At 44.9% G+C, this 16,664-nt stretch overlaps 1 protein-coding gene across 3 annotated transcripts in view; it reads left to right on the forward strand.

The window, feature by feature from the left end:
• The window catches only part of LOC146344110 (general transcription factor IIE subunit 1-like), a 57,690-nt gene that overhangs the window by 7,155 nt on the left and 33,871 nt on the right, over nt 1-16,664 (forward strand). For all 3 annotated transcript variants that reach the window (XM_084856658.1, XM_084856657.1, XM_084856659.1), the window contains exons 2-5: nt 9,401-9,872; nt 10,238-10,439; nt 12,299-12,525; nt 14,596-14,980. In XM_084856658.1, the coding sequence (XP_084712784.1) occupies nt 9,425-9,872; nt 10,238-10,439; nt 12,299-12,525; nt 14,596-14,980 (1,262 nt within the window). In that variant the 5' untranslated portion in view covers nt 9,401-9,424. The remainder of the gene's footprint in view (nt 1-9,400; nt 9,873-10,237; nt 10,440-12,298; nt 12,526-14,595; nt 14,981-16,664) is intronic.

Consider the following 16,664-nt stretch of genomic DNA (forward strand, 5'->3'; position numbering starts at 1 on the left):
GGACACCAGGTTGGGAAGGCTGCTATAATTGTTTGCAGAAGGCAGCTGGACCAGAGGCTACCTATGTGACTCCCACAGCAGAAGTGGAGCAGAAAAGGAACGTTGTGTGGTTGCCATTTATTTTAGTACATAGTGCGATTCACAAAAACCAGCAAGTGAATATTTTCTCTTATAGAGATGCCATGGCAGGGAAAGTTGAACTTGATTTCTAGTGGTCATATAAGCTGTTAAAAGCACCATCACATTATCATGATGAAAAAAGGTGGCAACTGTACACCATATGCTATTTCTTGCACCTTTCCCCTTAAACCATCCATGCTTGGAATTCCCAAGAAATTTTGCAGAGCTCTCACTTGTAACACCTAAATCAGGTTGCCCATTTTTTTCTTGGCCCTGCTGCTGCTGTGGCTTTAACAGCAGACTCAACCCAGAGCAATTTAGCAGGTGAGATAATCCCACTGTTTCTATCCATGCCAGGAAAAGTTTCACCTACTAAATTTATCTGTGTTAGGTTGCTGTGAAGGGCACAAGAGCAAGGCTGATAGATACCAAAGGTGGCAACCTTGTTGGAGGGACAAAGGCCATGAGTCACTTAACCTGAGCTTAAAAGATTAACATGTACCTGAGTGAGGTGGGAGAGGATCTCTGGGAGGTTGTTCTGCCTTTTCCTTGTCTTTTCACTCTACTTTCCTATCTTCTTCCTCCTGCAAGGATGCTGACCATGGAGCTGACCTCAGCCAACTTACCTTTTGATGTACGTTTGTTATCTCTCCAATAAAAGTCTGTTCCTAACCCACCACTCCAGTGTGTTTTATCTACATCCATGGCTACTGAAGTCTGATTCAGACTTCAAACTTCACATGTAAATGTAATTGCAGACAAGGCCGGCCCTACCATTAGGTAGAGTGAGGCGGCCATCTTGTACAGCAGATGGTGGAAGGCTGGAAGTGGTGTTGGGAGGACTGAGCTGTGTCTACCTGCCCTACACTTCCTAAGCCAGCCTGCTGTTCTCAGGTGCGGTGGAGGATGCTGGCCCACCACCAATGTTGTAGTAAGATTCAATTGCCAGTCAGGTCAGCTTCTGTATATGGAATTCAGAGCAGGGGCCTAGCTCTGTGTGCGGAACCCTTATTAACAAGATCGTTATTAATTTCTGCATGGAGGACAATTACTGTGTTGGTGATTAAGAGGTACCTGTGAATATTTACATGCCATTGTGATACTGAAAGATCCTTATAGTCTGGCCCAATGCAGACTTACCTAGAAGTATATTTTAATCCATGAGGCCTTTGGCACAATCCTAATCATATTTATATTAGGGGGGAAGGCTCACTGGATACAATGCAACTTCTGAGTAAATATGCATAGGATTGCGCTGTCAGTCTCAAGTCAGCATGCATAGGATTGCAGGGCACCCCAAGCCTAATCACATTTACCCTGATGTCCTATGGATTTCAAGGGCAGCGACTTAAAACACACTTAGAATTGCAGACAAGCAATCGAATCCTATACAGAATTGAGCGTGGTTCAATCCATGGAATGTAACCAATCGATTTAGGAGTGCCTAACTTGGCATAAGCTCAGACTGTTTTTCTTCAAAAGAAACCAGAGTGGCTTACAACCCCAAATACCACATTCTTACAATTAAAGCCTTCAGCAAAGGAGATCGTTACCTTGTCGTAGTGCTGGAGCTTGAGCACCTCAATGACATCATGAGCTAAACCGTGAAGGGACACCCAAGACGGGAAGGTCATGGCAGAGAGGTCAGACTAAATACGATCCCTGGGGAAGGAAACGGCAACCCACCCCAGTATTCTTGCCATGAAAACTAGTACAACCAGAGAAATGTCGGTATACCATCGGAAGATGGGACTCCCAGGTCGGAAGATGGTCAAAATGCTACTGGGGAGGAACAGAGGATAAGTTCAACTAGCCCCAGATGTGATGACGCAGCTAGCTCAAAGCCGAAAGGACGGCTAGCGGCCGATGGTGCTGGTGGTGAACGACAAATCCGATGCTCTAAAGATCAACGCACCATAGGAACCTGGAATGTAAGATCTATGAGCCAGGGCAAATTGGATGTGGTTATTGGGGAGATGTCAAGATTAAATATAGACATTTTGGGTGTCAGTGAACTGAAATGGACTGGAATGGGCCACTTCACATCAAATGACCACCAGATCTACTACTGTGGACAAGAGAACCACAGAAGAAACGGAGCAGCCTTCATAATTAATAATAAAGTGGCTAAAGCAGTGCTTGGATACAATCCCAAAAATGACAGAATGATCTCAATTTGAATTCAGGGTAAGCCATTTAACATCACAGTGATCCAATATACGCCCCAACCACAGATGCTGAAGAAGCAGAAGTAGATCAGTTCTATGAGGATCTGCAGCACCTACTGGATAGTACGCCAAACAAATATGTTATTTTCATTACAGGAGACTGGAGTGCTGAGGTGGGTAGTCAAATGACACCTGGAATTACAGGCAAGCATGGGCTGGGAGAACAAAATGAAGCAGGACATAGGCTGACAGAATTTTGCCAAGACAACTCACTGTGCATAACAAACGCTCTCTTCCAACAACCTAAGAGACGACTTTATACATGGACTTCACGAGATGGTCGACACCGAAATCAGATTGGCTACATGCTTTGTAGCCAAAGGTGGAGGACATCTATGCAGTCGGTAAAAACAAGACCTGGAGCTGATTGTAGTTCAGATCACCAACGTCTTATTGCACAATTTAGAATCAGACTCAAGAGAATAGGGAAGACCCACAGATCAGTTAGATATGAGCTCACTAATATTCCTAATGAATATGCAGTGAGGTGAAGAATAGATTTAAAGGACTAGATTTAGTAGATAGGGTCCCGAAAGAACTATGGACAGAAGTTCGCAACATTGTTCAGGAGGCGGCAACAAAAAACGTCCCAAAGAAAAAGAAAACCAAGAAGGCAAGATGGCTGTCTGCTGAGACACTGGAAGCAGCCCAAGAAAGAAGGAAAGCAAAAGGCAACAGTGATAGGGGGAGATATGCCCAATTAAATGCAAAATTCCAGAGGTTAGCCAGAAGAGATAAGGAATTATTTTTAAACAAGCAATGCACGGAAGCGGAAGAAGATAACAGAATAAGAAGGACAAGAGACCTCTTCCAGAAAATTAGAAACATTGGCGGTAAATTCCAGGCAAAAATGGGTATGATAAAAAACCAAGATAGCAAGGACCTAACAGAAGCAGAAGAGATCCAGAAAAGGTGGCAAGAATATACGGAAGATCTGTATAGGAAGGATAATATCGGGGATAGATTTGATGGTGTGGTCAGTGAGCTAGAGCCAGACATCCTGAAGAGTGAGGTCGAATGGGCCTTACGAAGCACTGCTAGTAACAAGGCAGCAGGAGACAATGGTATCCCAGCTGAACAGCTTAAAATCTTGCAAGATAATGCTGTCAAGGTGATGCATGCCATATGCCAGCAAATTTGGAAAAGACAAGAATGGCCAACACATTGGAAAAAATCAATTTATGATTTGGAAAACACAAGAATGGCCATACCAAAAAAGGGAAGCACCGAAGAATGTTCAAACTATCAAACAGTGGCACTTACTTCACATGCTACTTATACCTTACCCAGTAAGGTGATGCTCAAGATCTTGCAAGGTAGACTCCAGCAATTCATGGAACAAGAATTGCCAGATGTACAAGCTGGGTTTCGAAAAGGCAGAGGAACTAGAGAACAAATTGCCAATATCTGCTGGATAATGGAGAAAGCCAGGGAGTTTCAGAAAAACATCTATTTCTGTTTTATTGACTTTTCTAAAGCCTTTGACTGTGTGGATCATAAGAAATTGTGGCAAGTTCTTGGTGGTATGGGGATACCAAGTCATCTTGTCTGCCTCCTGAGGAATCTGTATAACGACCAAGTAGCAACAGTAAGAACAGACCACGGAACAACGGACTGGTTTACGATTGGGAAAGGAGTATGGCAGGGCTGTATACTCTCACCCTACCAATTCAACCTGTACGCAGACCACATCATGCGACGTGCTGGGCTTGATGAAGCCAAGGCTGGAGTTAAAATCGCTGGAAGAAACATTACGAATCTCAGATATGCAGATGATACCACTTTGATGGCTGAAAGAGAGGAGGAGCTGAGGAACCTCATGATGAAGGTGAAAGAAGAAAGTGCAAAAGCTGAGTTGCAGTTAAACCTCAAAAAAACCAAGATTATGGCAACCAGCTTGATTGATCACTGGCAAATAGAGGGGAAAAACATGGAGGCAGGGGCAGACTTTGTCTGTCTAGGCGCAAAGATTACTGCAGATGCTGACTGCAGCCAGGAAATCAGAAGTCGTTTACTTCTTGGGAGGACAGCAATGACAAATCTTGATAAAATAGTTAAGAGCAGAGACATCACACTGACAACAAAGGTCCACATAGTTAAAGCAATGGTATTCCCCATAGTAACCTATGGCTGCGAGAGCTGGACCATGAGGAAGGCTGAGCGAAGGAAGATAGATGCTTTTGAACTGTGGTGCTGGAGGAAAATTCTGAGAGTGCCTTGGACTGCAAGAAGATCAAACCAGGCCATACTCCAGGAAATAAAGCCAGACTGCTCACTTGAGGGAATGATCTTAAAGGCAAAACTGAATTACTTTGGCCACATCATGAGAAGACAGGATACCCTGGAGAAGATGCTGATGCTAGGGAAAGTGGAAGGCAAATGGAAGAGGGGCCGACCAAGGGCAAGGTGGATGGATGATATTCTGGAGGTAACAGACTCGACTTCGGGGGAGCTGGGGGTGGCGACGGCCAACAGGAAGCTCTGGCGTGGGCTGGTCCAAGAAGTCACGAAGAGTTGGAAGCGACTGACCGAATAAACAACAACAACAACTAAAACATGATTATAAATCATTAAAAACAGTAAAAGAAAACAGCAGCATAAACCAGCAAAACTATCTCAAGTGAGACCTGTGGCAAAATGTTGCACTGGGCAGCAGTGAGAGATTGTCCTACCCTTCCTTTGAGCCAGGAGGAGATCTCTGTCATTTGTGCGTGGGCTCAAAGAATTGTTACGAAACCCACTAGTTGCAAGATGACATTTAAAGGCTGGGCAGTAAGCAGACCAGGAGATTTGGGCAATTGGCCGGATGAATGTCATTTTCTGTTCAAAAGCGCGTCAGTTTCAATTCATAATGCCATCGGATGCGAATTGCGTTCTATGTACTTATGCTGGGTGTGTGTATTTTTGCCGCGCCCCCCCCCCATTTGAAAGATTGCTTTTGACATGCCTAAAGCTGGAAGTGTGTGTTCGCGGGGGGTGGGGGGGGATTTGAGAAAAGAGATCTGGTGTTTGAAAGCGGACGCGGGCACAGAAACTGAGAGAAGGGGCAGCTGCGGACTCATGCGTGGGGCTTCAGATCAGCGGAGCAGGGGGAGGGGCAATCTGTCTCCCCTTTCCCTGTAGTGTCTCCCTTCCCCGTGCGTGGAGGCGTTGGCAGCATGTGCTGCCCTCGCCGACACTACTTGGCTCCTGTTTGTCTCGCCCCCCCGCCCCGCACTGCAGATCGTTGGGGTTGTGGGGCGGGGGCATCCCGGTGATAATGAGTAGTATAGCTGGGAGGGAGGTGAAGTTAAAGACTCCTCCTAATCGCAGGGCTGCCGCTGAAGATCGCTGCTTTGGGACGAAGCTTTAACTTCTCCCGCATCGCAGCGATTCTTGAAGGAAAGAGAGTGCGCTAGAGTTACCCCGCGCACCCTTTTCCCCTGCTGCATTGAGCTCCCACCAGCTCACCGAAAAACTTTAAAAACTGGCGGGCTGGCGAGAGCCCAATATTCCAGGAAAAGAGGACGCTTGGGGAGGGCAGGCGGTTGTGCACACTTGCGCAAGACACCCCCCCAAAACACCTTGGGGGGGGAAGCCTGCTTCACGTTACACTGAAGTAAACACGCCGCCCCCAAGCATCTCCTCTCCTCTCCTACCGTGCCATGCCCTCTCTCAACTCCCCCCAGCCAACATCCTCCACCTCGGCGCCTTAGCCGGCAATAAGCTTCGTGCTCGAAACAGAGCATGATTATGTCAATGTCCTCCAAGGAGCGAAAATAAACATTTAAGAATGGAGAGGGCGCTCGGGATTCTCTCTGGTGTCCCCTCGTCATGATTGCTACCATATCCATCTACCCACCTCCTTCCATCCTGAGGCTGAGAAGGGATGAGGGAGAATGGCGGGGGATTTTTAGAAGTGTGTGAACGCCTTCCCGGGCGTTCTTACTTCAGCGGAAGAGAAGCGCCCAAGTGGAGGACATCGGCAAGAGGGGAATAGGGAAGGTTGGCTAAATAGCAGGCAGGCGGTTTTTCACGCCTGCGGAAGAGGGCAGTAATTAATAGTAATTACTTAAATATTTAAAGAATAATAGCGATGACGATGACGCTTGCAAATGCGAGTCCTCGTTCATAAAGGCTTTGGGAAAGTATTTCATTTTCGTAACCCTATGCAAGAGGATTGCGGGGAGTTTCCCTCGTCAGCTGGCAACCCCAGCCGACCCAATTGGAGAAAGGGTGCTTACGTAAGAAGGGGACGAGGAAGTGAAGATTTCTGCCACGGAGCCGCCTGGGATACGTGCGTGCGTGCGGCAGGGTGGGGGACTGAGAGAGAAAGAAGCCGGGAAAGGAGCGATCAACTGACGCGCAGTGGCTTCTTCCCAGGGTGGTTCAGCGTGACGTAGGAACCCCCTCAATATGCACGTAATCGACGCCTGAGAGAACGCGCTTCGCAAGCGGGCAGGTTCCCCTGCTAAATGGCACCTAGTTTTCTGCAGAGAGGACGGTTTGTGCAGCAAAACAAACTTCCAGCCCCAGAGCACTGGCCGGAAAATGAAGTAATCCAAGGTTGTCTTGATCTGGCGTGAACTGAGAACGTAACTCACAACCATCCATGTAGAGAAAGCGTTGCAACTTTCCCACTCGAGAAAGGTGCCATGTCAACCCAAGGGCAACCTGAAAAGACAGCTTCGAGCATTCCGAGTTCTCTCCTGTGATGCAAGTGCTTCTCCTTGGTTTAAGCGCCTAACAAAACACCCGCTCAACAACAGTTCTCAGGGCTTAAAGGCCTCCACTACAACTGTAGTCTGTTGTCTCCACGTGGGTGTTCCTATTTAGCAATTAACTCTCAGGTTCCAACAGCTTCACTTGAATAGCTGTTCTCAGCTGTTTATCATTGAGATGTGAGAAACCCAAGAAAGAAAGGGGGCAAAACAACAGGGAGGGGGGAGAGAGAGAGGAGGAAGAGGTGGCGGTTCCCCGAGAAAGTCTGTGGGCAAGTGTTTTGAGTTCTTTGTAAGATTACAGTTGAAACTTTACAGAAAATAAGTGCTATTTCAGCTGCTGCAACAGTTTGGCCTACAAATGCAAAGGGGGGTAATTAGCCTTTCAGTGTATGCTGGGAAGCCACGTGAAGCTGTTGGAACCTGTGAACAGAATCAACATGCATATTATACCCAAGGTACCTGTTTATTACATCTTGGCCTATTTGTTCTGCAGTAATGGTTTATCCTGCCCCAAAGTAGGAGTGGTGAATCATTCACTCACTTAAGAGTTGTGGCAATAGGCAGATTTCAGCCATTTTAAGCCACTAATCCTGTACAACTTGCCTGCAAATGTGCCACTGTTGCATAATGTTTTTATCTCTTGCATCGGCATGTATTTATTTTTATAAGCTTGTTGGCACCTGCAAAAGTATCTTTTTGGTCTGGCTTTCTATATGATAGAACTGTTGCATTGCAGCTGGTGACTGAGACAAGGCAAAGCCAGTGAGGGCAAGTGTTTTTGGATCTCATGTGACCTCCTGCCTATGCATTTAGTTCAGGGCCTGCCCTACCATTAGGCAAAGTGAGGCACCCACCTCAGAGAGAAGACGCTGTGGGGTAGCAGTGGTAGCCTCCCACTCCCAGTTGTTCTTCCTGAGTCGCTCCCCTCCCCAATGGATATGAGCAGGTTGTGCAAGTAATTCTTCAGGAGTAAATGCTGCAGAAGGGGCAGAGCAAAGTGTGTGTAACCACATAGAATTTTCTGCACCTTACAGCAAATATTTATCTCTGACCCTGCCTCAGCTCTTTGGGTTTTGGAGACCCATATCGTTATATGTATGGGAAGAGACAGGTGCCATTGTAGTGTGGATTACATGTACTGGATCTACAGATTGTAGCAGTGCTGGGGCAAGAGTTCCTTTAAAACCATTTCTGTTTATTTTCACGGGTACTATGTATCTTGACTAGGGAGGGGGGATGCCATTAGCTGCTCTGCCTCAGGCAAGAAAGGTCTTGGACAGGCCCTGGTTTAATTCACATATGGAAGGGAAAGATCAGCCTCAAGGTCCATCTGTTTCAGCATTTGGTTTCTAACATGTGCCTGCTAAGATACCTCTAGATGTTCACAAGCAGGGCTACAAGGTGATGGCTAGCCTCTTTTTTTTGTCACCAGCATCTGAGCCTCAGAGAGATACTCCTAAATAAAGGTCATATTTAGCTAGTAGCTACTGATGGGCCTAAATTGGAGTGGGGAACCTCCTCCTCCCCATTTTATCCTCACAACATAAACCTACCCTGTGAGGTAGATTAGGCTGAGTCAGTGACTGACCCATAGTCACCCACTGAGCTTCATGGGGACTAGAACCTGGGTCTCCCTGGCCCCAGACTAACTCTCTAACCACGACACCACACTGGTTGCTGTGCCGCCTGCTGTATTCTCTGACTCCTCCTTCTCTCATCCTCATCCCCGTCCCCCACCAACCCCATCCCGACCATGAAGAAAAACTAAAACAAGCAAGTGATGGACAGGGTGAAGTGATGGATGTAGCAGCTTGATGGGGATGCTGTACCTGCATCCTTCACTGCTCCAGAGCTTTGAAGGGCACAGGCAGGATCTCATTTGATTTAATGCACCTCACATTTGGATCTCCAGGCCTTTTGTCTGCATTTCCATGGTTTCTTAATGCCTCTAAATGATCATCAGAACTTGCATAGAGCCCTTTTCAGTTCCCTTGAAGATCATAGAAGCGAGCTGCAAGTGTTCCATTGAACTTAATTTCTAAAGGGTCAAATTAAGTTTCTAAGAGGAATTATGGGTACAAGGGACAAATAAAAGTGAGGGTCCTGTCTCCATCTCTTTTGGATGCAGTGCTACTGGCCAATTAAACAGGCTGCATCTCCTCTAAAGCCTGGGTCTTTGTCACTAAGTTCCTTTCCCTTTCCCCCATTGGCAGTTCTGGGATCAAATACCCTATACACGTAATGGCTGGTTCAAGTCTTAATGGGGGTTTAATTTCCCACCTTTGGACAACTACATTTTGCAGTACATTTTATCTTCTTTTCTTTGGTTTTGTGTTTATTTCATCTCAGGCCCTGATAATAGTTTAGGTACTAATGGGAGACCAGGACATTATTACCGAAGTCCCCGCTGCATTGAAACGTTTGGCCAAGTACATGGTGCGAGGCTTCTATGGGGTGGAATACTCACTGGCCCTTGATGTGCTGATCCGCTATCCCTGTGTGAAGGAGGATGATTTGCTGCTGCTCCTCAAATATGAGCACAAGCAGCTGCGCACTGTCCTAAATACTCTCAAGGCGGATAAATTCGTGAAGCTGCGCATGTGTGTGGAGACAGGGCCAAATGGGAAGAGCACAAGGCACAATTACTACTACATTAACTACAAGGTGTTGGTGAACGTGGTGAAGTACAAATTGGATCATGTGCGTCGGAAGATTGAGGCAGATGAGCGTGATTCAACCACCCGATCTTCCTTCAAATGTCCTTCTTGCCTAAGTACATACACAGACCTGGAAGTGAATCAGTTGTTTGATGTTTCCACAAGTACGTTGCTGTATATAATTTTCTTCACCTGCTTTTATCCTTTAGACAGATTGTAACATTAAGAAAACCTTTGTGAGCATCAAATACATTTGATTCATAATAGTTTGTGTGGAGAGTATAGTCTTTGGATATGTGTGATGAGAATTTGGATTTCCACAATGATCTGCTTGATTTTTTTCCTCTCCGATTCAACAAAAACAGCATTTGTATCATGAAATAGTGTTAATATATTGATATCATCCAATAGTGTTCTAAAACCACTCTCTGGAACAAATGAGGCCTAGTTCAAAGGCACTGGATTGAGGTGTTAAGCATAAATTATTTTGCAAGACTGACTTCTTTTTACGGTCTTAATTATGTTTCAGATACATTCCGTTGCACCTATTGCAACACTGAAGTTGAAGAAGATGCCTCTGCATTGCCCAGACGGGATGCCCGAAGTCTATTGGCCAAATTTAATGAACAGATCGAGCCCATCTTTGAGTTGCTTCGTGAAACTGAAGACATTGTTTTGCCATATGCCCTCCTTGAGCCCCAGCCAATGGAAATTCCAGAACTATCAACAAGGTAACATCTGCAAACCTGTGTGGGTTGGATCCAGATTTAAGCTGGATCAATTGCACTAGTGGAAGTGGACTTTTCCACTGCCTCCTTCCCTTGGCAGCCCCTTATGCTACACAGTCAGGAGACCCTGCTGAATGGGATGACCAGTGATGTGGCAGGGAGTGGGGATCCCCCAAAATTGGGTGGGGAGACCTCCTGCAAGCAGAGTCCTTCCTCTCACAGGTTTCTTCCTCTTGCAGAGCTAATCCTGGCTCCAACCCTATAGCTCCAAGGCTCCCTCAGTAAGGGAGTTCAATTGGCACTGACATGACAATCTTTTTGGTTCCAGGTCATGACATTTTTAATATTTGCCCAGCCATTTCAGTTGATTGCATTGCTTCCACTGGCTGTATATTTTATTGGCTGCTTCATCTCAGTATTTATTGTTATAATTGTTTTGTTTATAGTGTTATATTTGAAACTTTGGGTTTTTATGCTTGTACACAAACCTGAAATCCATTTTGGATGAAGGACAACCTAGACATTTTAAAAATGGGTGATGAGTTAAATAGACGCTTTTCCTACTCTAAGTCAGCCCAGATGAGGTGACCAGTATAAGGTTAGTGCTCTGCTGCCTTTTCCCATTGCACAAATGGTTGTGCAAGCACTACTGAATTACTTTGTAAACCTAATGATCTTCAAGCAGTTGCACAAGCAGAACTTCAGAGGGATTATCTCCTTTATAGCTTGAAACTTGATTTCTGCTAGCACAGCATCATTTGCCTAGCCGAATAACGGAACCTCTATTTGTACCTTGCTGGAGTAGGGAAGCAAAGCAGAGTTGCCACTATATTTTTAACCCAGGCCATAATTCTTAACAAGCATGAATGAACAAGGTTCATTCCTTCACCATTGCTCATAGAACAGTTAGTCCCTGCTACCCTGAGCAAGTGAACCAAATCAATTTTCAGGGAAAGCAAAATAGGCTTTAAACCAAACTTAGGGCACAATCCTATTGAGGAGGACGGTAGCCTCTGAAGTCTAGAGGCTGCAGAGCATCCAATGCAAGGCAGCTGGAAGCGGCTTCTGCATTCTCCTCCCCTCCTCTTCCCTGGAGCTGCCTTTTTGCCATCTCCGCACTCCATTTCCAAGCACGGAGATGTAGCCAGTGAGGAGAGAACCACACTGGCTACAAGGGAGGCGGGATGACCTGGGAAGCTCATTCAGAGCCCTGGCTCTGACCTTGGTTTCCAGAAACCAAAAAATCCTATGGCCCTCTAGACAGTGGCTAGTGGCCATAGGATTGCTTAGTCAGTCACATTCAAGAGACAATGAAATCAGTGGGGCTTGTGTTAGTTACTTAGGGCACAATCCTATGGCTGCTAGACAGCCATAGGATTGCTTGGTTTCCAGGATCCAAGGTCAGATCCCGGGGAACTGCCTCCCCACTGCCTCATAGGTGGCACGGAACATCCCTGGGATCACACAGAGCAGGGCAGGGCAAAAGGGGCGCCCCAGGGCCGGGGAGTACAGAAGTGCCGGTATGCTTCCTATGAGCCCCCCCGCCCCGAGGTCCCATGGCTAGACAGCTAAAATTGGCTGTCTAGCTATGAATGCAGGGTGGCCGAAGCACGGAGAAGATCCCATCCATGTTCTGTCCGCCTTGCATTACATAAGCAGTCACGTCCAAGTTCAGATTGCTCCCTTACGCTGTTAATTTCAGTAGGTGTTAAACATGACATTCTCTGGATTGGGTCCACTTTTAAAATGATCACATGGATTATAGAATCATAGAATAGTAGGGTTGGAAGGGGCCTACAAGGCCATCGGATTAGGTGATATTGAATGGCAATGAGTATACTAGTGTGTGCACTTTTATTTAGCTTCAATCAGCAGCAATGTGCAAGAAGAGAGCTGCTTTGCCGCCCTGAAAAATGGGCCCACAGGAATTCCTCTGCCAGTAACATGTATGTTCAGAACTTTGTCATTGATGTCCAAGAGTCTGAGCTTACGAAGAAAGCAAAGGGTAAGGCGGCTAAAGAACACCCTATCTGGATGAGCCGAAGTACCGTGCAAGGAAACTCTTCAAATGTGGCTACTACCAGTGCTGGTAAGTTGATCTTACAAGAGCGTTCACACGTGCTAACTTCTGCAACTGCTTACTTCAGCTGTAAAGTGATTCACTTTCATACTGTTTGCACTGTCCCATCAATGGTGGTTAAATTATTGCTGTTTCTCCCTGCTTTGTTCCGAGGCCGAGAGGCGAAGTAGTCGTTATTCTATTCCTCTGCATTCAGGAAGGGGTGATGCTGCTTTTGAAAACTACACTCTACCCAGCTGCATCTGCTCAGGAAGGCTACACTTTACTCCTAGGTTTTCACACTGGAAACTTCATACCTAACCTCTAAAACCAGTAGTGCACTGTAGCAGTATTCATTTTTTCGGGTGAAAGTGGAGTGGTTTACTCACCAGTGTTAGCAATATGGACAATACCAGAGCAGTATTTTTACAACTGGAGTGAATGACTAACTGCTGATTGAAGGAGTAAGCAAGAAGCTGCTTAATGTCTCTTTTCAAGCATCTAATCTCAGGGAAACCAGTGTCCATCACACTACTGTTGGTCAATTATGAATCCTACAGTGGAAGGAGCTCACCCAAATATTATGATTTGAGTAGTGATTACTTAGTGCAAGGAATTATTACAAAATGTAGCCTTAGTTGGTAGAATACTATCTATCTTGACTTAAACAACTTTCTGATGCATATTGACTCCAAATCAAGAGAAATTTAGTTGCACTTACTCCTCACTGAAAGTAATTTAATCATGGGCATCCTGAAAAATGAGCCACCAAGAATTCCTATGCCAGCAACATATATGTTCAGAACTTCATCATTGATGAGGTCCTGTTAGTTTCAAATGGACTTCAGCACAACTGTTTTTCTCTAGATTTGGATGACTCAGGTCTTGGAATAACCCACCCCCACCCAAATCCATTTGGGAGCATGTGCTTCTGTGCTAGAGAAAAAGACAGAATACAACCCCACCCCCCACCCCTAGTTTGGGTAGAACTCCAGTCTCCAGAGTTCTTAGCAGGGAAATAAGAAGTTCAGAGAAGTAGATGTGATAGCAGTCTTATGTTCCCCCCACCCCCATGCAACATTTAGCCAGACTTAACTATGTTGTAGCCCCACCACCAGTTACTCCATGTGGAACAGTGGTAGGAAGTGACGTGGGCAACTCTAAATTTTATGGGGAGAGGTCACTGCAGAACTGCTGTTTTCAGTAGTAGCCCCACCTCATGGATTGTATTAAGTTTTGCCTTAAATCTATCTTTGTTTATAGCATAGACATCAGTTGACTGTCTAAGATCAGTCTTTCTCCTTCTCCCAAACAGTATGCTTAGAACAGACAAAGGTGTATGCTGTAACACTTAGAAGCAACACACTAGGGCATGTGTCATACTTAATATAGTTATTTGGGTATCAGTCAATACACCTGATTTTTTTCCTCAATATGCTTTATGTAAGATGCCCTTTAGAAATATTTACAGCTGTATGGAAGCTGCTTTTCCATGGGTTTATCCCAAATCTCTATGGTGCCAATTTCATGGAAGGAAGGCCACACTATTGGTCTTGTTTACATGGTTGCACTGTTTAGATTCACTCCTCAACAAGTGGGACCCATCAATGGGAAAGCAGCTCCCATCCTACTGCAGGAAGTCTAAAAGGTACCTAAATTTACCTGTAGTTCAATGCCCTGCTCAGTACAGGAAAGCCAAAGCTAGAGCATCCCGAATAGATGGCTGTCCAGCCTCTGCTTACAGATTTCAAGTAGAACAGAACCCATTACCACTATAATTAGTTCCACTGTTGAACTGCTCTTAGTGGAAAGACATTTCCCTAATATTCAATCAAAACCTACTGTCTTGTAAATGAAGCACACTCGTTCAGAAGTAAAAAGGTGCCATTACACTTATGGTCTCCTTGTGAACTTTCTAGAGGCATTTGGGTGGCTACTAGACTAGACCAAAATGCTGGACTAGGCAGTCGTTTCATCTGATCTAGCACCATTCTTATTTTCTGCTGCTCCAGAGAACAGGACTAAATCTTTGCTCTTAACCAGGTAGCAGACTAAAAGTGATAAACTCTCTCAACAGTATTTTTTTTTCTTTTTAATTAGAAATGCCTAAGAATGTGGATGGATGTGTCAAAGAACCTGCCACTAACAATGAAGTAATAAGAACTCTACTCATTCATGAATCAAGGTCTCCCTCTGTGACAGGACATGCCCCTCTTTTTGCCAAAAGCGGACTAAATGAGTTGGAAAGTGATACCAGCGAGTCGGAGGATGAGGACAAACTTCCCAAACTAGCAGTGGCCAAAGCTATAGGCAGTGATCTAGAAAACGAGGAGTCAGTAACTCCAAATCCTATTGTAATGGTAGCCGGACAGCCACACTTGTACAGTGAAGTTAGTGAAAATCCAGAGCTCGTTTCATTTATGATGGATAAAGAGCGAGAAGCCTACATTAAAGTTGGACAAGAAATGTTCCAATCCATCTTTGAGTAAGTACATGGCTTGTATGAACATATGTAACAAACTTATCACACGGGGGCAAAGGATAAATGCTATTGTGCGTTTTTTTGCTGAGTTTAAGCACTATTGTTCTTTGGGTTAAGAAGTCAATGATAGAGTTGACTAGGCTTTTGGAAGATCAATAGTCTTAAAGTTATACAAGGTTTAGTTCAGCCACTGTTTGTGGTTTCGAAATGTAACGGTTTATTTTTTTTTTAGGAAAACAAAAAATATTGTGAATTATGCAAACAATATGAATTGTAAGAGGCATATAAATCATGTGGTGTCTGAACCTTTTGAAAGTTCTCGTGCTTTGGATAAGATTGGTGCTGTGTATTTTTTCACTTGATTCTCAAGAGAATCCACTATGCAGAAACAGCATTATACCAGCTTTTTTTTTTTTTTTTTTGGGGGGGGGGCTGCCTTTCTCTAATGCCAGAGCAAGTCTTGTCTTGGAATGTCCTCATTAGTTACATGCTGTGTATGACAGTAAGGCTGCAATACTATTTGCACTTACACAGGAGTAAGCCCCACTGATAACAATGATACCTATTTCTCAGAAGACATGTATAAGATTGCGCTAAAAACAAACTTCTGCACCATATGGCAGTCTCGATGGATGGGTAAGCAGGTAGGCAGGGAAGAGTAAGAAAAGAACTGTCCAGCCCAAACAGATCAAGAAGCATTTTGTTTGGCAACCCTTCAGCACTTTCACTGTTTGTTAGATAGCAATCTAAGTTCGAAACATATACAGGCATTACAAATAGAACAGATTCTACCAATGATTTGCCTGATTTTGAGTTTTGGCGGCATCCCTAAAATTCCACTGTCAAAAGTAACCATACATACTTTGTTACATGGTAGGGTTAGCCCTGGAAACCTTATTTTATTTTGTCTTAATACTGGAATACAGGATCATTATGGGAGATGTAGCCCAACACATTTGGCCAACACTAAGCTGGGGAAGACTGAACAATCCCTTCTGCTAGCTAATAATGGTGTAGCTGTGATGAACTCAAAGGGGGGCTCAACTCACCACAGATACACAAACCGACCCGCTCATTAAGCTAGCAAGAGGTGTGAGGGAGAAACTGTCCATCTGAAACTAGCCAATGCCATCTATGAAAGGCTAGCAAACTGGTAGCTGTTCAAACTAAATATTTTATGGAAAATGTGACGGATGTTGAAAGGGGACGGTCCTCCTACCTACCAGAGATACTGTATGTTAGGAGTATCATACAAGGATAGATACCAACTCAGACTTGTTATGTTGATGCACCACTAGCTTAATACCCAGATATTCACATTTTGCAGGTGTTGCTTCTGCATATTCTGCATAACCTTGCAAGGTGAACCTGTGCGCTCCTGCCCTTATGGCAAATGCTCCAGCTCTCACTATGGAGGCAGGAAGTATAACTCTGACTATAGGCATATATAAATAAAACATATGTTGCTCAGTAAGAAACCTGCAAAGTTTCAGGAAGATATGTACAAGGGCTAGGGAGTTATGATGCTTGAAAACTAGTTTAAGCCTTTTTTTTTCATAGCAAAGCCAGGTGGCATTGGAAAAATGGCCATTTCACAGTCCTACCCTTGCACTCTCCCAAAGCAGTGACTGAAGCCTCTGGACAAACATGCCCTAAGTTTAGAAGGTAGACCAAACAGTCACTGAAT

The sequence above is a fragment of the Heloderma suspectum genome, chromosome 5 (genome assembly GCF_057233095.1).
Source record: "Heloderma suspectum isolate Gila_16-S chromosome 5, 16-S_ref, whole genome shotgun sequence".
NCBI lineage: Eukaryota > Metazoa > Chordata > Lepidosauria > Squamata > Helodermatidae > Heloderma > Heloderma suspectum.